Raw genomic sequence first — 20444 nt, 5'->3', positions numbered from 1 at the left:
GGCTGCATGTCCACACTTGTGCCCCTTGCGGCTCTGGCTTCCTGTCTCACGGAGCTGTGGGGAGGAAGGCTGGGCCCTGGTGTATGCACGAGCCCCAGTTCCCACCATATAGCCAGCTCTGGCCTTGCTGTGGATGGCAGGTGTGCTCAACCCTCCTGCCTGAGGTGTGAGTAGCTCTTTGCATGTTGTACTGACACACGCTCCCCCATCTCACACCCTGGCCTGAGTTAAATGTCTGGGGTCCCTCAATTGGTCATCCACGCCCCATCCATGTGCTCTGTGTCCATGGGTGTCTGTGGAGGCCACAGTCTTGACAAACTAGACCTTCTGTCTAAGCTGTGGGATCTCACCCTGGGCATGGCTCAGCCTACCTCTTTCTTGGAAACATGGTCCCAGAATTCTGCCATCCCGGGGAGGGCAGACGGCCCAGAGTCCCCTGGCTCAGGGACTCTTGGCGCCCAATATCCTGCTGGGGTTGCATCTTCCTGGAGAGGGACAGGGGGAGGGGAAATTCGAGGTTCCCTTGATGGTACTTGTGGGCCCAGCTTCTGCCCTGGCCAGGTCTGTGCACAGTAGTGCCCAGCAGTGCCTAGCAGGGCTGGGCCAGGCCTACCCACCTCCTCCAGCCCCAGGCCCTTGACGGCTGGGTGTGTGTGTAAGCTGCTCCCAGTGCCTGAGTCCCCTGGGGATAAACCTCTTTCCAGCATGTTCACTCTGCGTCCCTCCTCCCAGGAAGAGTGGGGGCAGAAACATCACAGCTCCCGTCTGCCAGGTACAGGGGGCCGTGCTCAGCCTGAGGGTCTCTGGGAGACCAGCATCATCTGGTCTCAGCCATCATCACCCTTCCAGGGAGGGTCCCCACGTCTCTTCTTGTCACCCTTCCAGGGAGGGTCCCCACGTCCCTTCTTGTCATCCTTACTGGGAGGGTCCCCACGTCTCTCTGGTTCCTTTCTGCCTTTTTCTCTGTTCTGGCTTCCCATACCTGCTCTAACAAACTGCCACAAACCCAGTGGTTAAGCAGCAGAAACTCCTGGGGGCCAGCAGTCCACCATTGGGGTGCCAGTGAGGCCACATTCCCCTGAGGTCACAGGGAGCCCCGTCCAGGCTCCTTCCTGGCCACTGGAGTCCTGTGGCCTGTGGCAGCAGAAGCCAGTCTTCACGTGATAGTTTCCCTGTGCAAGTCGTCTCTGTGCCCCGTTTCCCCTGCTTGTTGGACCCTCACATGTTGTATTGGGCCCCTGACATTGGGATGACCTTCTCTTAACTGATTTCATCTGCAAGGGCCCTGTTTCCAGATAAAGTCGCATCCTGAGATACTGGGGGTTAAGACTTCAAAATATGAGTTTTGAAGGACACGACCAAGCTATAACGTCCTCTACTGGGTGTTTTCAGAAATGGCACCCCTCATTTCATGCCAGAAAGCACACCTAACAGCTAAGTGTAGATTCCTTTAGAGATGGAAGCAGAGTTGGAGGCACAGAAGACGTGACTCCCAGTCCTCAGGAAGGCAGTGGCTCCTCAGGTCACATGTAAAATGCCGTGACGCCTTGCTCTCCAACTTGGAGGGGGCACGGACTGAATGTTGCTGCCCCCTCATCTGTCCCAAATTTACATGTGGAAGCCTGTGGGGTGTACCTCACTTCTGGAGGAAGTTTTTTTATTTTTAAATTTTTTTAACATGCTAGCCCTAACACATAACAAAACATTTACCAGCAAGCCATGCTTAATTGTATAGTTCAGTAGTGTTGACTATATCCTCATTGTTACACAACAGATCTCTACGACTCCTTCATCTTGGAAACCTGAAAGTCTGTCCCCGTTAAACAGACTCCCCATTCCTCTTCTCCCAGCCCCTGACAGCCCCCATCCTCCTCCCTATGGCCACATTAGAGACCGAGTGTGTTTCTAAACCCCGACTCATACAGATTGGTCCCTGTGATTGGTGACTACACCTAACACTGTATCTTCAAGATTCACCCACGAGTTTGACTTCATTCCTTTAAGGCTGAACAATGTTCCATTCCATGGAATCCATGTTTTGTTTAACCGTCAATTGTTGGGTGGACATAGGCCATTTCCCCTCTGGCTGTCGTGAGCCATGCTGCCAAGGAGTGCAGATGCCACCAGGACCCTGTTTCTAGTGCTTGTGGGTGTTTCCTAGACACAGTTTGTGGGTCCCTGTGGAGGAGCCTGGGGCCACAGTCCCCAACCCACCATCTGGGGAGCTCGTGGTTCAGACCCACCATTGCCATCATATTGCATGGCAATGCATGTATGCAATTCTGGGCTTAATGTGAGAAGCCGACCTCTTATTCCTAGGAGGGAAAAGAATTAACATTGACCAAGTGCTCGTTATGTGCTAGGCAAGGAGACATGCTCTCACGTGTGGGGTCCCAGTGTGGGGACACCGTCAGGGTAGGCGGCTCTGTGGTCTGGGGCCGGCTCCCTGGTGTGTGCAGTCTCACCAGCGTCCAGGCCCAGGCCCCTGTGGCTCTCCAGGAGCCATCTGTTCACCTGAGCTGTGCTTTCCCCACAGGTGAGTGAGAAGATGTAGTGCACAACAGCTGAGGTGACGTCCGCTGGAGCTTGGCACAGACACCCCAACCCAGAGGGAGCATCCCGCCCCGGGTCCCACCCGCCATCCAGCCACCATGTCTAAGAAGGGCTCAGGCAGCCGAGCCAAGGGGGACAAGGTGGAGGCTCTGGCGGCGCTGCAGGCGGCCAACGAGGAGCTGCGAGCCAAGCTCACCGACATCCAGATTGAGCTGCAGCAGGAGAAGAGCAAGGTGGGTTCCTGGCCCTGCTCAGAGGGGCAGCTGCTCAGGACAGACCCCAGGGGCTGGGGCTGGGGGGCAGCACTGGGGAGAGTCAAGGGTCTGGTGGGGAGGGGCGCCATGCCTCCGAGCCCAAGGTGACTCCTGAACAGGCATGCACGGGGGGACCTCAGTGCCGGGGGCTCTGTCAAAAAGCCCTCCCTGGAGGCGACCCCCTGCGTCTGCTGGATGCCCCTCACTGGAGCTGAGCTGAAACAGAGGCAGGTCTGGCTCCTTGAGCCTCCTGTTGGGAGGAGCAGCACTGGTTCCCCAAGTGGGAGGTGCTGGGCGAGCCTGGAGCGGGTGGTAAAGTCCAGGGACCCACAGTCTCCTGTTGGGCAAGTCTGTGATGGCTGCAGCCTCACGTCCAGCACTTTGGGGTCCTCAAAGCCTGCAGGGAGAGCTGAGCTGTGCTGGCAGCAGAGGGGCCTCTGAGGAGGAGATGCCTGTCTGGGGACAGACTCCCTCAGCACCAGGCCATACCCTGGGGTGGGCCACTGCCAGTCTGAACTTCCTTTCACCTCTGGTATGACTTTTGTGCTCCCCCCAGGAACTGTGTGAGAACTCCTAGAAGGAGAGGCTAAGTAGAATGTGTCTTGTGGGAGTAGCAGGAGGCAGGGTGGGCCCTTCCAGCTGGTGCTACTGGGCCCCTGGCTGGGGGGTCGTCCGTCTGGGAAGTAGGGGGCTGGTGGTGCGCAGGAGTCAGACTAGTTTGGCAGTTGCCAAAACTCTGAGCCACCCAGCCTCCTGTAATGTAACCCCTGGTTGCGCAGAAGTTGTGATGCACAATGATCATGTGACATTCAGGGTTCAGTGTCCCTACATAAAGCTGGATTAGGGCACAGCCGTACGTTCTGACTCACGTGTTGTCCATGGAGAGGCCCATAGGCTCGAAACCCTGTAGGGCCCCTGTCCTCACCACTTCCCCTCTTGCCCTCCTCTCTGCACGGGGCCCAGGGCAGCACCACAGTCTGGCAGTACTGAGGAGCCCCATCCTCGGGGCCCAGGCCATGGGCACAGTGATGACATTGGCAGATGTGCATCTAGCACCTTCTCTGCACCAGGTGCCCAGGGATACCTGGACTCGCCGCCTGGTTAGAGCACAAGGTCAGGCACAAAGTCCCCAGGCTGAGACTGGGGTCCGGCCACAATGACGTCCTGGGCCTGGCTCTTGCCTTCCTGCTGCCCCGTTCGCAGGTGAAAGAGGAGAAGAGAGGACTTGCTTAGTGCTCAGCAAGAGTGAAACCCCTTGTTTTATTCAGTAAAAATATCACAATTATCTTTTCAATGCAAAGAAACACCACCTGGTGGAAATCACTGAGTTCAGGGCTGGAGTCGGGGCCCGCCTGGTAACAGGACATCACGCGTGTTTTCAGTTACAGCTGAGTCTCACATGTGTTATGTGAGCTTTTGCCCAAATGCGTCCACATGGCAGCCTCCTGAGGGGCTCTTCTCTCCTCACTTGTCGGCTTGAGCCTGGTGGGCTTGAGGGCTCTCCAGGCACAGGAGGGAGTCCCAGGGCTGCCATGCAGACCCTTTTGTCTGTCCTGCAGTCCATGTTTATTTTTGGACAAGACAATGTGCCCTCTGAGCACAAAACTCAGAAGGAACCAAAGGAAAGGCACATGATGAGAAGCCTCCCGTGGGAGCCCTGTCCCCAGACCCCTCCCCAGAGGGGCTCAAGCTATGGTTCCTGAGCACGTGGGCCAGAGCTCCCCTTCTTATGCCATATTGTACCCTCTCCATGGGGCTCCCCGTCTTCCTTGTGCCTAGCTGCAGGCAGGCGCTCCTGGAGATGGTCCTGGGTGGCATGACGGCACCACTCGGGGCCCATTCATTTTAGTTACGTGTACTCAGGTGTGGGCCTGTTGATGGCAGTCAGGCTGCTCCCATTTTTCTGCCAAGACAGCTGCCTGCCTGTGTGCGAGGTCCTCGTTGGACATGTTCTCGTGGGTGGTGGCACTGCTGATGTGAGAGGGTCTGTGTGTCCATGTTTGAGGTTTGGCAGTGCATTCCAGGCCGTGGAGGACACAGGGCCTACGGGGATGTCCAGCTGACTCCAGGGGTAAGCTCCAGGTCCCAGATCAGCGAGTCTTCACCAGGCTCGAGTGGGGGAGAGACTGCTGCTCCTGAAAGCTACAGGGACCCCCCCCCCCCTGCACATTAGGCCACCAGGTTCATGGCTAGCACAGCACTGCCTGTTTCTGCAGACATCCAGCAAGGGACTCTGACGTCTGCTCATCTGGATCAGCAGGGCCTGCCCAGGCGGAGTCCTGCTGAGTCGGGTGTTTGTCAACAGGTGACAGATCTGTCTGGATGGACCCTCTTGTCTTCCTAGGAGGGCTGGAAGGCGGAAGGGTAAAAGGAGCCCTGTCAAAGTGAGCTGTCGTAGAGAAAGCCAACTGTGGGCTCCTTTACAGCAGAAGAACATCACGGCACATAGTCGTGTGTGGTTGTGGATTTGAAGGCTCTGGCCCTGGTCAGTTCTCCTGGGCCCAGCTCTGGCCTGCTCCGGTCCCCTTTCAGGCCATGCCACCAGCTTCAGGAACACCTCTAACTGTGGAGAGGAGCTGATGCAGGGAGCAGAGAGAGTACCCCCACCAGTAAACCCACCTTTTATGGAGCACCCACAAAGTCACACAAGATCCTGGTTCTGAGGTGTAGGTGGGAGATCCCCATGGGAGTCTGGGCTTCCTATTGAGCTCCTCTCAGCAAGTATGTGCTGGACAGCTGTGTGCATGGGACAGGGAGTAGGGGCGGGGACAGGACGGGACAGGGAGGAGGGGAGGAGCCAGCAGATGGTCAGATGGGCCTGGGATGGCCACTGAGCAGGACAGGAGGCCTTAGAGCCTCGGAGACTCTGAGGACAGGGGATGCCAGGTGGATCTTCAAGAAATGTGGGGCTGAGTGTGGCTCACCAGAGCACTGGGAGGGCGGCAGGATAGGTCCACAGAGGTCAGGTGCAGGCCCTGCAGGTGGGGTCAGGGTAGGGGTAGAAATGATATTTATCTGGACAGGATACTTCAGTGGAAGGGGCGCTGTCGATGACAGTAGGGGAGCTGTCTCCTGGGCAAATAGGGGGCAGACCAGTGGGCCTCCTTCTGTGGTGGGGCTGGTCATCTGGGCCGATGAGGGGCAGACATCTGAGCCTCCTGCCATGGTGTGGCTGGTCATCCAGGTAAACAGAGGGCAGATCACTGGGCCTCCTGCTGTGCCGTGGCAGGGAACCTGGGTACTCTCCAGGCATGGTGAGGCCTTGAAGACCTTGGACCTGGCCATGATCTGACATACAGCTATATATTATATGTCATAAGTATATTTATACATTTAAAGTGTACTGACATTTAAAAAAAATCATCTGGCTGCTGTGGGAGGGGCCCTCTCAGAGATCTGTGCCTTGGCCAAGGGTGGCAGCTGTAGGTGGACACAGGCTGAGAGGCCAGGCCATGTGGGCAGAGCCAGTACAGAGTATGAGGGTGGATGGTGGGTGCAGGACAGCTCCTGTGTTTAGGCCTGAGTTTGATGGTGGGGCTTCCCTTCCCATCTGTGTGGGAGCACCGGGCTGGAGCGCTAGGAGGACACTAGGGCTCTGTTCTGGACATGTCACTGTGCAGATTCCCATTGGACATCCATGTGGGGCTGTGTCCAAAGGAAATCTCCCACCCACCTAGCAAATTTGTATAAGTGGTCTGGGCTCTGCCTCCCAGCATGAATTGTGCTAGGAGTTGGGGCACAGGCTTCAGGGACTTTGTGTTAAGGGCGGATGCTCCAGGCTGGTGATGCCCACACCCAAGTTCTTGGAGTGCCCAGGACTGCACACTCATACTCTCCATCAGTCAGCTTGGGCTCTGCCTTTATTTTAATTATTATTATTATTTTTTTGCAGTTTTGGCAGGGGCCAGGCTTGAACCCGCCACCCCCTATGAGACTGACACCCTACTCCTTGAGCCACAGGCACTGCCCGGGCTCTGCCTTTAATAGACTTTTTATTATTTATTTATTTATTTTACTTTTCTTTTTATTTCTTATAGCATAACTGTGTACATTAATGTAATCATGGGGTACAGTGTGCTGTTTTCTTTTCTTTTTTCTTTTTTCTTCTTTTTTTTTTGAGACAGAGCCTCAAGCTATCCCCCTGGGTAGAGTGCCGTGGCACAGCTCACAGCAACCTCCAGCTCCTGGGCTCAAGTGAGTCTCTTGCCTCAGCCTCCCAAGTTGCTGGGACCACAGGCACCCGCCACAACGCCTGGCTATTTTTTGTTTTGGTTGCAGCCGTCATTGTTGTTTGGCGGGCCCAGGCTGTATTCGAACCCACCACGTTAGGTGTATGTGGCTGGCGCCTTAGCCACTTGAGCCACAGTGTGCTGTTTTCATATACATTTTGAAATGCTCTCATAATAGACATTTTAAGGGGAGATTTTAGAATGGAAAAGAGTCCCCCAAGCGGTCCTCCCAGTGGCTGGCGCCCCTGCTACCCCGAGTGTCGCCCTTGCCTTTCAGGTCAGCAGAGTGGAGCGTGAGAAGAACCAGGAGCTGCGACAGGTGCGTGAGCATGAGCAGCACAAGGCGGCCGTGGGGCTCACGGAGCTCAAGACCAAGCTGCACGAGGAGAAGATGAAGGAGCTGCAGGCTGTGCGTGAGACGCTGCTGCGGCAGCATGAGGCTGAGCTGCTCAGGGTCATCAAGATCAAGGACAACGAGAACCAGCGGCTGCAGGCGCTGCTACACGCCCTGCGGGACAGCGGCCCTGACAAGGTCAAGACTGTGCTCCTGTCGGAGGCCAAGGAGGAGGTCAAGAGGGGCTTCGAGGTGGAGAAGGTCAAGATGCAGCAGGAGATCTCGGAGCTCAAGGGCGCCAAGAAGCAGGTGGAGGAGGCCCTGACGCTGGTAATGCAGGCGGACAAGATCAAGGCTGCAGAGATCCGCAGCGTGTACCACCTGCACCAGGAGGAGATAGGCCGCATCAAGAAGGAGTGTGAGCGGGAGATCCGCAGGCTGGTATGTGGCGGGCGGGGCGGGGTGGGCAGGGCTACTGGGGGCTCTGGCTTCACTGCCTGCTGCTGTCTGAGCACAGGTAGCTTACGCCCCTCATGCCATCCCTGTGGGCTCTGGGGAGCCCAGAGACTGAGGCTGCAGTTCAGAACTCACAGGCTGGCATGACCCTGATTGCCCTCTCCCAATACCGACAGGGCCCCTTTCTAACTCTCTAGAGCAGTGGCTCTCAACCTTCCTAATGCTCTGGCCCTTTAATACAGTTCCTGTGGGTTGCGACTCACAGGTTGAGAACTGTTGCTCTAGAATATTCCCTATTTCCTCAAGGGGTGTATGAAAGGGCTCCCCTCATCACATCCCAGGTTATACACAAAGCCAAGCAGGGCCCTGTGTTTCGATGGTAGGCATCACCTGTCTTAACCAGAGCCACACTGGATCCAGAGGAGCCAGACCCGGTGGCCCCTGGGCCATGTGGTACCCCTGGGTGCTCTCAGACCAGGGCAACACAAGATCACCAGTTCTGTTGGTCAGTGTGGTCAAACATTATGGCTTCATCTGGTGCATCTGAATAGTCCCAGAAGCCAGGGATGCCTCAAGGCATCTGCAGAGTCTGCACCCTCAGAGGCCACCTGTGATGAGTCAAAGAGAACATCTGACCTGTGCGGGTGGGTGGTGCCCACACTCCTCACCCCTTGGTGAGTGGATGTTCCATAATTTGCTGACATGGATGCGGGTGCCCTGCACCTTGTTCCCATGTTTCTCAGGGCCAAGAGCCCCTCTGCTCATTAGTGGGGCTCAGTGATCCCTCCAGGTGGCCTGGCTGTGCTGAGGTACAGCCATGTGCCCCTGCTATACTGGCCTCTGGTTTCTGAGATTACCTCCAGTATACTGCCACACCAGCTTTCCAGAAAGGCGCAGGTCCTCTGGACCCACCGCCAGGAAGGAGTTGAGAAGTAAATGCGACTTTGCTGTGGTGTACGTGTGGGTGCCCCCCAACCCTGAGGACCCTGCCTCTCCCCAGAGTGTCCCAGTTCCAACCTACCCATGAGAGTCCCCATCCACCCTGGGCCTATGATGTCATCACCCTTGACAACCAAGGATCTGTCCCAGGACACCCCTAGTGAGGCCTGGGTGCATCCTAACAGGACGTCGTGTGACTCTGCACCTGCTGTCCTGTGCAGGGATAGGAAGGAGGCAGCCTGGACTGTCCTGGGAAGGGAAAGGACAGTTGGCATTCACTGCCCAGGCTCATGCAGCCCTTCCATCTGCGATAAGGAAGCCAACCTTATTTTCTTAAACAAAGATTTACAACACAGCAGCTCCCTGGACTTCCCTCATACCCCTGGTTTGGGCCCCCACAGGCAACTAACTTGAACCTCCTCCAGCTGGTTGTTTTAGATTTTATTCCAAAATTTCAGAAACATGCTTTGCCAGGCACCACCCACAGGGCAGGGTCCTTAAGACCTGTGGATCTGGTTACTGTCAACTGGAAAAATGTAGTCAGAAACGACAAGAGAAAGAGACAAGACACACAGAACAGAATTTTCAAAGGTAGGACCACAGGGACCACCGCCTATTTGTGGGGTTCCAGTGGGTGGCCTCGAGTGTCAGTTCCACTTGACACTTTTTTTTGAAGGCTATTTGCTTATTATCCCAGAGGGTAAGATGAGGAAGAGAACAAAGATGTCAGCAGTTTCTCTGAGTGAGCATATCAGCTCCTATTGTTTCTATAATCATTAACTTTAAGGGTCTGAGCAGTCTTGAAATCTAGAATCTAAGCCTTGTGTGGGGGCAGCCCCCTGTCTGTGGTCACACACAGATACCTAGGGGGGTGTTAATATCCACTAGTTCACCTTGGAGTAAAATGCCACTGGAGTCAATCTCCTCTGAAGAATTGGTGGGAGGGAGGAATTTTCCTCATTACCACCACAGAGGTATCTTCCTCTGTGATAAGGGATATAAGCCCTCCTGCCTGTATTTCAGGGCTCTATCTGTTCCCTTGATCTCTGCCCCAGCCATAATACAGATCTCCACTGGGCATTTGCTTTGGCTATTGACTGGTTGGGGGATGGCCTAGTTAATGTTTCTTGCTAGACCTTGCACACAGCTTCCTCTGTGGCCATTATTCCTTCAAAGTGCTTATAGACCCAGCAGGGGCGATTGCAAGCTGTGTCCCCTACAGGCCAGGCTTCCAGGAAAAGAAGGAAATTTGCTCAGATAAGAAATTTAACAGCAGCTGGTTTAAAGGTAAACTAGCTGACTTTCCTTTGTTCTAACTTGCTCAGCTTACTTTCTTATTTTCCCTTTTTCTGGGGGGTGTTTTCCCTTGCCAAGAATGGAGTCTTCTGCAGTGCCCATAGCTTAGTAGGTAGGGCGCCAGCCACATGCACCAGCGCTGGCAGGTTTGAACCCAGAGCTGGCCAGCTAAAACACCAATGACAGTTGCAACAAAAAAATATCCAGGTATTGAGGTGGGTGCCTGTAGTCCCAGCTGCTTGGGAGGCTGAGGAAAGAGAATCACTTAAGCCCAAGAGTTTAAGGTTGCTGTGAGCTGTGATGCACTCTACTGAGGATGACATACATTGAAACTCTGTCTCAAAAAAAAAAAAAAAAAAAAGAATGGGGTCTTTGGTCCCCATTCCACCTGCATGCTTAGGGCTCTCTACTGAAGTCCTCAGTGCTGGCCAGTTCTCTCCTGACACAGCCACTCTTCACTGGGGCTTCCTTGCCCTCCTCTCAGCCTCCTCCTCAGTCACTCTGGCCAGGTCTCAGTAGGAAGCACCCAGGAGCACTCAGGAGAGCTCAGGAAGGAGGTTCCATGAAGGGCAGTCCAGGAAGGTGCAGGCAGTGTCCCAGGAATCTGCAGGGACTGGCCACTGGGGCTTCCAGGCCTGCAGTAAAGATGGGGCCACGGGGCTACGGGAGCAGGACCCAGCCGCTGCCAGCCCTATCCTGGCCCAGAGCCCAGGGAGCAAATGTCCCCCCTCCCAGCCTCTTTCACTGGATTTTCACACCTCCCACTGGCCAAAGCCACCCAGAGGCAGGGGCACAGGAGCTGTGGGTGCAGTTGTGTTGGTCGAGGGCCAGATTCCGAGGTGCAGAGCTGGGAAGGAGACTGTGGAGTGGACCTCACTCATCCTGGATTAAGGGCATGTTTCCTGTTTGAGTCACTGCTGCTGCGTGGTGACCAGAGGCCCACAGTGCCTGCGATTGCACACCTCTCTTGTACATCTGCTTATTTCCCGGGAGTTCACGTTTTCATTTACCTAGTATTCTCTGTGCCTGTGCCACTAATTCACCCGGAATTCCCAAGGGAACGTGAATCTCCTCCCAGCATAGAGCATGAAGAATTCTGAGGATGACAGATCTTTTTTGGGGAGATCCCCTCCTAGAACTCTCTGCTCCCCCAACCTGGATTGTGTCCTGAGACCCCCACCCCTCTCGCTTGTCTCGATGGGGTGTTCTCCAGAAGCTTCCCGGGAAATGGAAAGCGTGAGAGATAACATTCCAATGAAATGCACGTATTCTAACCTCATACTTGATATTCTAACTGGATGTGGAATTATAGGTTGGGAAACATTTCTATCAGGAACTTGAAGGCACTTCTGCATGGTCTTCTAACTCTTGGTGTTGCTGTTGAGAAATGTCAGTGTCCTGATTCCTGTACTTGCTCCCTTCCCACCTGGACCCCAGTAAGTTACCGGCATGCTGTGTGAGCTATGACGTCAGCATTTGTCCACCCAACACTCCAGGTGGTCAGGAGCCCTTCCTCACGGGAACCGTGTCCTTCCTCTGTGCACTGTTTTCTGAATCATTTTCTTCTCTCACTTCCTTGTAATACTCCTATGAGTCGGATGTTGGACCTCTGACTTGTTACTCTAATTTTCTTATTTTTCTCTCCAACATTGACTTTGGTTCTACTTTCTAGGAAATGTCCCCAACTTTCTCTTAACTTTTCTGTCTAGTTTTTTTATTTCTGCCATCGTGCATTCAATCCTCAAAAACATTTCTCTCTGAAACAAAAATTTCTTGGCACTCCCCTCTCTTTTATAAATGGGGTACCACTTCTTAATTTTCCAAGGACATTATTATAGTTTACTGTTTTCTAAAAGTTTTGTTTAGTTCCTTTCCTGTGTCACTTCAGAGTTCTCTTGTGCTGTACCCCTGTGGCTGCCGCCTCTCATGTAAACAGGCAGAAATTCTACCATTTTGTTGGGAATATTTTCTCTTTTATCTTTTAAAAAATATTTCTTCAAAGAGAAATTCAAGTCAGTACAATAAGGCAAAAGAAAGAAATTAAAGGCACCAGATTGGAAAGGAAGAATTAAAAGTGTCCTTTTTTTTTTTTTTTAAACCAGTGGCATAACTGTATATAAAAAGGAAAGACACAAAAAAATACTAGAGGCTCAGTGCCTGTAGCTCAAGTGGCGAGGGCACCAGCCACATACACCAGAGCTGGTGGGTTTGAATCCAGCCTGGGCCTGCCAAATAACAACAACTACAACCAAAAAATAGCTAGGCATTGTGGCGAGCACCTGTAGTCCCAGCTACTCAGGAGGCTGAGGCAAGAGAATCACTTAAGCCCAAGAGTTGGAGGTTACTGTGAGCTATAACACCATGCACTCTGCCTAGGGCAACAGCTTGAGGCTCTGTTTCAAAAAATTAAAAAAAAAAAAAAAAAAAAAAAGAATACTAGATCTACCAAATGATTTCAGCAAAGTTTCAGGATACGAGATCAATACGCAAAACTGAGTTATATTTGTGCTGTATATTATATATGCTAGCAATAAAAATTCAAAGTAAATTTTTTTAAATTCCACTCATAATAGCATAAAAATGAATAAAATTCTTAGGAATAAGTTTAACAAAAGAAGTCAAGATTTGTATCCTGAAAACTTCAAAACAATTGCTGAGAAAAACTAACAATGAATCAAATAGATAGAGAGGTATACCTTGTTCATTGATTGGGAAACTCGGTATTAATAAGATGACAATTCTGCTCAAATTAATAGAAAGATCAAACAAAATGCCTATAAGAATCCCAGCAGGTTTTTCTGCAAACATGAAAAAGCTGATCCCAAAATTTATATAAAAGTTGAAGTCTTGGGTGGTGCCTGTGACTCAAGGAATAGGGTGCTGGCCCCATATACCTGGGGTGGCAGGTTCAAACCTGGCCCCAGCCAAAACTGCAAAAAAAAAAAAAAAAAATGTTGAAGTCTCTACTTGGGTTTATCTTTTCTCATTTTTTTCTTTTTTAGACCCAGTCTTACTTAATCTTACTTTGTCACCCTCAGTACAGTGCTATGGCGTCAGAACTCACAACAACGTCAAACTCTTGGGCTTCAGTGATTCTCTTGCTTCAGCCTCCCGAGTAGCTGGGACTTCAGGCACCTGCCACAATGGCTGGCTAATTTTATTTTATTTTACTTTATTTTATGTTTGGCGACAGAGTCTCACTATGTCACCCTTGGTAGAGTGCTGTGTCATCACAGCTCACAGCAACCTCAAACTCCTGGGCTTAGGTGATTCTCTTGCCTTATCCTCTCAAGTAGCTGGGACTATAGGTGCCCGCCACAACACCTGCCTAATTTTTTTTTTTTTTGCAGTTGTCATTGTTGTTTAGCTGGCCCAGGCCAGGTTTGAACCCGCCACCCTTGGTGCATGTGGCTGGCGCTGTAACCACCGTGCTATGGGCGCCAAGCCACCTGGCCAGTTTTATAGGCAGTATCTCACTCTTGCTTAGGCCCTTCTGGAACTCCTGAACTCAGGCAATCCACCCACCTCAGCCTCTCACAGTGTTAGGATTACAGTTGTGAGCCACCATGCCTGGTCCCCTTTTCTCATTCTTAATGGTATCATTTGTGACCTAAAGTTTTTTTTTGTTGTTTTTTTGAGACAGAGCCTCAAGCTATCCCCCTGGGTAGAGTGCTGTGGCATTACAGCTCACAGCAACCTCCAACTCCTGGGCTCAAGCTAGTCTCCTGCCTCAGCCTCCCAAGTAGCTGGGATTACAGGCACCCCCCACAACACCTGGCTATTTTTTTGGTTGTAGCTGTCATTGTTGTTTGGTGGCCCGGGCTGGATTTGAACCTGCCACCTTAGGTGTATGTGGCTGGCGCCTTAGCCGTTTGAGCCACAGGCGCCAAGCCTATTATTTGGATTTTAACTGGACTGTGGAAGGAGACATTTTTAACAGATTATAGTCATGACTCACACAAATATACAGCGAACACATGTCAAAGATTATATTAGTTCATTAATTAGTAAGGAAACAATTAGGATATCACAACCAATTCAAATGAGGATTTTTTTTTTTTTTTTTTTTTTTTTTTGAGACAGAGCCTCAAGCTGTCCCCCTGGGTAGAGTGCCGTGGCATTACAGCTCACAGCAACCTCCAACTCCTGGGCTGAAGCGAGTCTCCTGCCTCCGCCTCCCAAGTAGCTGGGACCACAGGCGCCCGCCACAACGCCCGGCTATTTTTTGGTTGCAGCCGTCATTGTTGTTTGGCGGGTCCGGGCTGGGGATTCGAACCCGCCACCTTAGGTGTACGTGGCTGGCGCCTTAGCCGGTTGAGCTATAGGCGCCGAGCCTCAAATGAGGATTTGGCCTGAAGAGGGTTCTGTTCCTTACCTGACAAAATCATTTGCATTTCCATGGAAGGAATCATTTGCACAAGTACACACTAAAAATGTTTGCATTGCTAACAAGGTTCTCCAAGTTAACTTGTAAAACAGCCTAGTCACACAAAGGCGTGCCCCTTTCTGGTCAGTCCTCAGAGGCTCTAGCATCCCAATTAAAGTCAGAAATATTTTTTTTTACTTTTCTGTGGAGCATGTTTTCTAAAAAAAAAAAAAAAAAAAAAATCTATTGGGCGGTGCCTGTGGCTCAGTGGGTAGGGGGCTGGCCCCATACACTGAGGGTGGCGGGTTCAAACCGAGCCCCGGCCTAACTGCAACAAAAAATAGCCGGGTGTTGTGGCGGGCTCCTGTAGTCCCAGCTACTCAGGAGGCTGAGGCAAGAGACTCACCTCAGCCCAGGAGTTGGGGGTTGCTGTGAGCTGTGTGATGCCATGGCACTCTAACGAGGGCAATAAAGCGAGACTGTCTCCAAAAAAAAAATCTTTATTTTTTTGCCTATTCCAAAGTCTTTAATCATTTTTTCCTATAAAATATGACCTTGTGGAATCTCCTTTATTTATTATTCAATGCTTGAAGACTTCTTAGCAAGAAGGGCAATACTTCCCTTTGAGACGCCCCACCCACCCACCCACCAATAGTCCCTGAGCTCTGGGTCTCATTCAGCCCAGTAGGCCAGGAAATTGGCTGTGGGTTCTGTCCACCCAACACCCTCCACCAGGTGTCACTGTTGGAGCCCAGCCCCATGCACCTATGGGGACACGCTCTCATCTCCTAGCTCTTGACCACTGCTGCCAGAAGGTGGCATCAAGGGCACAGCACCTGTCAGTTCCCCCTTGGCCCTGTTCCCACAGCCCAACTGCCTACATATCTGTTTATATTCTAATTTTGTGTAATTTAACAAAGTAATGAAATACCCAGCGAGGTGCTTGGGAGCATTAACTGCAGTGACAGCCAGTTGGTGTCATTATGAATGTAGCAGCCAGGTCCAGCCACCGCCCAGGCCCCTCTCTTCCTGGGGATGCTGGCTCAGTGGGGCCTCACTTGTCAGAGAGCATTCTGGCTTCTAAGCCTAACTGTAGATGGAGGGGCCACACCCCAGGCCCAGTTACGCAGGTGTCTGAATGTGTGGGATAAGGCCCCTGGAGAGCCTTGCAGGGGTGCAGGGGACACTGGCTGGGGGTGGGGGCACTGAGATATGCCAGCCTGGGGGTGGGGTGCGCGGTGTGCGAGGTGCTTGGGGAAGACTGGATGGACCTGGAGTAGGAAAGTGGATCAAAGGCAGCCCAAGCCCTGGTATCTGGGCATAGGTCTAGGGATAGAGGCCTGGCCCAGACAAAAGGCTGCTGGAATGAGGTGAGGTCCAGCCAGGCCCAGCCTGAGAGGCAGTGCAGAGCCAGGGCTGCATTCTTTTAGGATGGGGGTGCAGGGTGCTGTCTGGGCCTTTGATCTGGGTAGGATGGTGGCTCCCCCGGGCCCTGACCAGGAGCTGCTGTCAGAGGAAGGTTATTCCCAAGCCCCAGGGCAGCCATCAGCCCAGCTCACTTATCCCTCTGCCTGCCACGGCCCTGGCTCCAGCCCATCTGCAGGAGTGGGCAAGGGGCCAGTGGGCCAGGGGAGCCTGTGGCTGCCTCAAGGACCCAGTGGGCATCTCAGGTGGCCCACACAGCATGACTGTGCCTGGGCAGGGATGGCAGCCCGGGGCCAAGCTAGGGTGCACCTGCTCTCAGGACAAAGGAGCTCCTGTCTTGCTCCTGGGCCCTAAGTGCTGTTACCTGGTGGGAGCTCAGAGAAGAGCTAGATGGATGGGAGACAAGAGGGAGGCCACAGGCCGGGGCTGTGGTGTCCAACAGATATCCCCAGATGACATGTCCCTATGGCTGCCAGGGCAGAGCTGGGGCATGATGGGGGCTATGTGGCTGCACCCAGGGGCTATCCAGGGGCTTGGCAACACCCCACCCTGTCCAGTCAGTGGTGGGACTGAGGGGTCAGAGCTGTTGCTCCACTGGGCGGGTATCAGAGTGCCCAGGTGGGGGGTTTACGGCAACAACATGGAGTCAGAACCTCCCTGTCAGGCTCTGGGACCCACCACTTCTAGGCTCCCTGAGATTTTGATACCTTGGAAGATTCTGCAGCACTTTTGGGGAGGCCTCTCTGGGGCTTTTGGGGGAGTTTCCACTCCGACTGGAGTGAAGCAAGAAAGGTGGGTGCTCTGACCAAGGTGCTGGCCTCTCGCTCCCCTTCTCAGTCCAACTCTTCTGTGACCTCAGGTGGGGACAGCTGAGTCACATCCCACTCGCGATGCTCCCTGGGGACAGGGCTAGGCAGGCTTCAGGGGGCAGCTGCGGGGCCTTTAAGCAGTGTTATTGTGGGGTCTGAGAGAGATGTTGTCACATGCAGCCACCACACACACAAGTGCGTTCTCTGACATAAGAGCCCAGATGCTGCTGGAACGCTGTACACCCACAGAATTACAGGCAAAACCAATTCCTCCTTTCCCACAAAAACTTACGAGCCCCAGTTGTCTAGACAGCTCATTAATGAGGAATACTGACACAAAGCAGTAATCAAAGCCCCGTGAAAAGATTGCTATAAAAATAAGGTCGCTTTCTCTGTAGTGCTTTTTTCAGGGTGTGGGTGGGAGCAGCCTGTCCTGCGTCCCCACAGCTTTGGCCTCAGATCAGTGATGAGGAGTGTACAGGAGACCCATCACCCCAGACAGACCCACCAGAGCCAGGTGAGTTTGTTTTCACAGTGGTGCTATTTAAGGTAGCCTCAGCCTTCTCCCAGCCGCAGGCCTGGCTCCTGGCAGTGCTTCTGCTGTGAAATCACTGACTGCGATTCAGGGACCCTCACCAGGCGCTGCCCAGCTCCCCAGAATCACGTGCTCCCTGGAGAGTTGATCCTTGCTATGAGGTGTGCCTCTAGCTGGGCAGGGCAAGGGTGTCTCAGAGGTAAGACCCTTGCCTACTGGCTTCCGGCTCTGATGTTCACTGTGATATCTGCTTGGGAAAAGCTGGGAAAATAGACAGTTTTGAAAAATCCCAATGCCAGGCTGTACCCAGACCAATGAACCCAGAATTTCTGAGGAGTGAAGCCTGGGCATCAGGACATATTTTTCTATCCATTCTGTGAAAATTGAAGAAAACTTCTACAGAGTAAAAGCACCAATCTTTTGGAAAGATGGGATGGTGAGGGGCATGTGAATGGGTACCCGCCACCTAGACCGGGAACGTCTGCAAACCCCTTCCCGGCTGGGGCCTTGCTTCTGCACACCTGTGCTCCCGCGTGGATCTGGTGTCCCCATTCTCCTGGGAGGGTCTCTGGTCGTGTCCCATGTGGGGCTATTGTGCATGTTGAGGCCATGTCTTTGGGTGGCCGTGTGCGATCATGTCCCCTGGGCATCCTGTGTCTGAGAGAGGACTTGTTGGGCCACAGCAGGGCAGAGGCTTCATGCCAGGGGTCCCGCTGTTTTCTGACGTGTGTGAGCCCCAGCCACCAGCGCACGGAGCCCCTTCTCGCCGCACCCTCACCTATAGCACAGCCGCCACTTGTTTATAGCAGTGGCGTCCTGGTGGCGTCCTGGTGGCATCCAGGTGGCATCTGCCCATCAGCCACAGTGAATGTCTGTGCTGGTCTTTTGCCCATCTTTAAGCTGCAGTATTCGTCTCTCCGTCTGCGGCTAACCCAGTCATTCTCCTCACGATACCTGTTGCTGAACTGAACTTTTTCCACTTACTGAAGCCCAGTTTGTCAGTCTCCTTTTTTGTGTTTTCTGTGTCCGGTCTGAAAGCCCTTTGCGGACTCTGAAGTTGTGAAGGTGCTCCGCTGTTGTTTTTCAGATGTCTCGCTGTTTTCTCCTCGTATTTACTATAATTCTGTGATCCATCCAAATGTTGTTTTTGCGACTGGTCTGCGGCCAGGGGACGTCTTCCCTGTTCACCATGTGAATTTCCAGCCACCGTAGCACCATCCTTTGAAAACACTGTCCTTTCCCACCAACTGCGGTAGCACCTGGTCCTATATCCAAAGACCCTGAATAGGTGGGTCTATTTCCACACTTGATTATGTTCTTTTTGTCCATTTTCCCACTTTGCGTCCTTAGCACGATGTCCTAATTCTGACACTTTAATCAGTCTTGATGTCTGCTGGCGTAAATTCTCCATCCTTTCTCTTCTTTAATATTATTTTTTTGCTTATCCAAATAAACTTTAGGTAAGCTTATAAGTTTCCACAGAAAAACTGCTGTTTTGAACCCTAAGAACATGGTGTATATCACTATTTTTATAACTTTTCCCTTCTCTCAGCAATGGTTTGTAAGTTTCAATGTAGAGGTCTTGCATATCTTTTGTTACATTTATTCCTAAATGTTTAATATTTTATGGCATTGTACATGGTATTGCTTTTTAAAGTTTTAAAATACTATTATACTATTTTCCAGTTGCTTTGTGGATATATAGAAATATAATTGATTTTTAAAATATTCTCTTGTATCCTGGCTCGCACCCTGTGGCTCAAGCGGCTAAGGCGCCAGTCACATACACCTAAGGTGGCGGGTTCGAATCCAGCCCGGGCTGCCAAACAACAATGATGGCTGCAACCAAAAAAAAAAAATAGCCAGGCGTTGTGGTGGGTGCCTGTGGTCCCAGCTATTTGGGAGGCTGGGGCAGGAGACTTGCTTGAGCCCAGGAGTTGGAGGTTGCTGTGAGCTGTGATGCCACAGCACTCTACCCAGGGGGACAGCTTGAGGCTCTGTCTCAAAAAATAAATAAATAAATAAATATTCTCTTGTATTTTGCAGGCTTGCTACGTTCATTTATTAATTCAACAGCCTGTTTGTACTTTTTAAAGGCTTTCTATGTGTACAATCATGTCATCTGTGAACAGAGACTCTTCAATTCTTCCTTTCTAATCTTATACATTTTCCTTCACTTAATGCACTGGTTAAGATCTGTGGTGTAATTTGAACCAAAGTGTTGATAGTGAAAAACTCTGCCCTATTCCCAATCTCAGGGTGTAAGTATCAACTATTTATCTGACCACTGAGTATGACTTAGCTGCAGCCTTACGGTTGTGTGTGTGGTTGGGGAGGGTTGGAAATAGTCTTTATCAGATTAACAAAATTTTCTTTTATTCCTATTTTGCTAAGAATTTTTTCATGAATGGCTATGGAATTTATCAAATGCTTTTTTGTATAAATTGAGATAATCATGTTTTAAATTGATGATATTGGTTCTATTAATTAGCTTTTAAATGTAAAATCAACATTTCATTTTTAAAATAAATTTTACTTGACCAAAATATATTGTCCTTTCAATAGATTTAATATAGAATTATACACTGGATTGGGGGTTTTCCCTCTTTTTTTTAAATAATGCCCTTGCTAAGTTACAGTTTCTAGCTTCAGCTGACCTCGTTAAAAGAACTTCAGAGTATTTCTCTTTTTCTATTCCCTCAATGAATTTGCCCAATATTAGTGTATTTTTTTCCGCAAATGTTTGGAAAACTTCACCAGTGAGGCTATTAGGGTCTGTTTTAAAATTATTATTTAAATTTATTTAATAAACACAATTGGTTCAGATTTTCTATTTTTTCTCGTGCCAGGTCTGGTAAAAGATTGTTCAAGGAATATGTCCAATTCATATAAATCTTCGAATTTGTTGACATTAAATTTTTCATAATCCTGCATTACTGTCCTTTTGTGTCTGTGGGTCTGCAGTGATGTCTCCTTTTCCATTCCTGATGCTGGTGATTTGTGCCCTTCTTCTCTTTTTAATACTTTCCTCCCTCCCTCTCTCTCTCCCTCTCCAGTCCTGAATAGGGCTGTCTCCTTTCTGTTATAACATTTAGTAGTATTCCATTTGTAGTTAAATAGAAATTTAAAAATGTGTCTTTACATTCCTAAATTTTATCATAAATTACCAATTTTGCTTCAGACCCCAAATTTATTTTATTTATTTATTTTTAAAAAACATTTATTTATTTATTATTATTTTTTTTTTT

The 20444-nt window shown here is 51.1% G+C and overlaps 1 protein-coding gene across 4 annotated transcripts in view; it reads left to right on the top strand.

Annotated features, from left to right (window-relative positions):
• Window positions 1-2651: 2651 nt before the first annotated feature.
• Window positions 2652-20444, top strand: part of JAKMIP3 (Janus kinase and microtubule interacting protein 3) — a 58157-nt gene continuing 40364 nt past the window's right edge. For all 4 annotated transcript variants that reach the window (XM_023515647.1, XM_023515646.1, XM_003794054.1 and 1 more), the window contains exons 1-2: window positions 2652-2786; window positions 7314-7811. In XM_023515647.1, the coding sequence (XP_023371415.1) occupies window positions 2652-2786; window positions 7314-7811 (633 nt within the window). The remainder of the gene's footprint in view (window positions 2787-7313; window positions 7812-20444) is intronic.

The sequence above is a fragment of the Otolemur garnettii genome, unplaced genomic scaffold (genome assembly GCF_000181295.1).
Source record: "Otolemur garnettii isolate 467f Iridium unplaced genomic scaffold, OtoGar3 scaffold00075, whole genome shotgun sequence".
NCBI lineage: Eukaryota > Metazoa > Chordata > Mammalia > Primates > Galagidae > Otolemur > Otolemur garnettii.
Note: the sequence above shows the minus strand (reverse complement) of the source record. Positions and strands in the feature narration are given on the sequence as shown.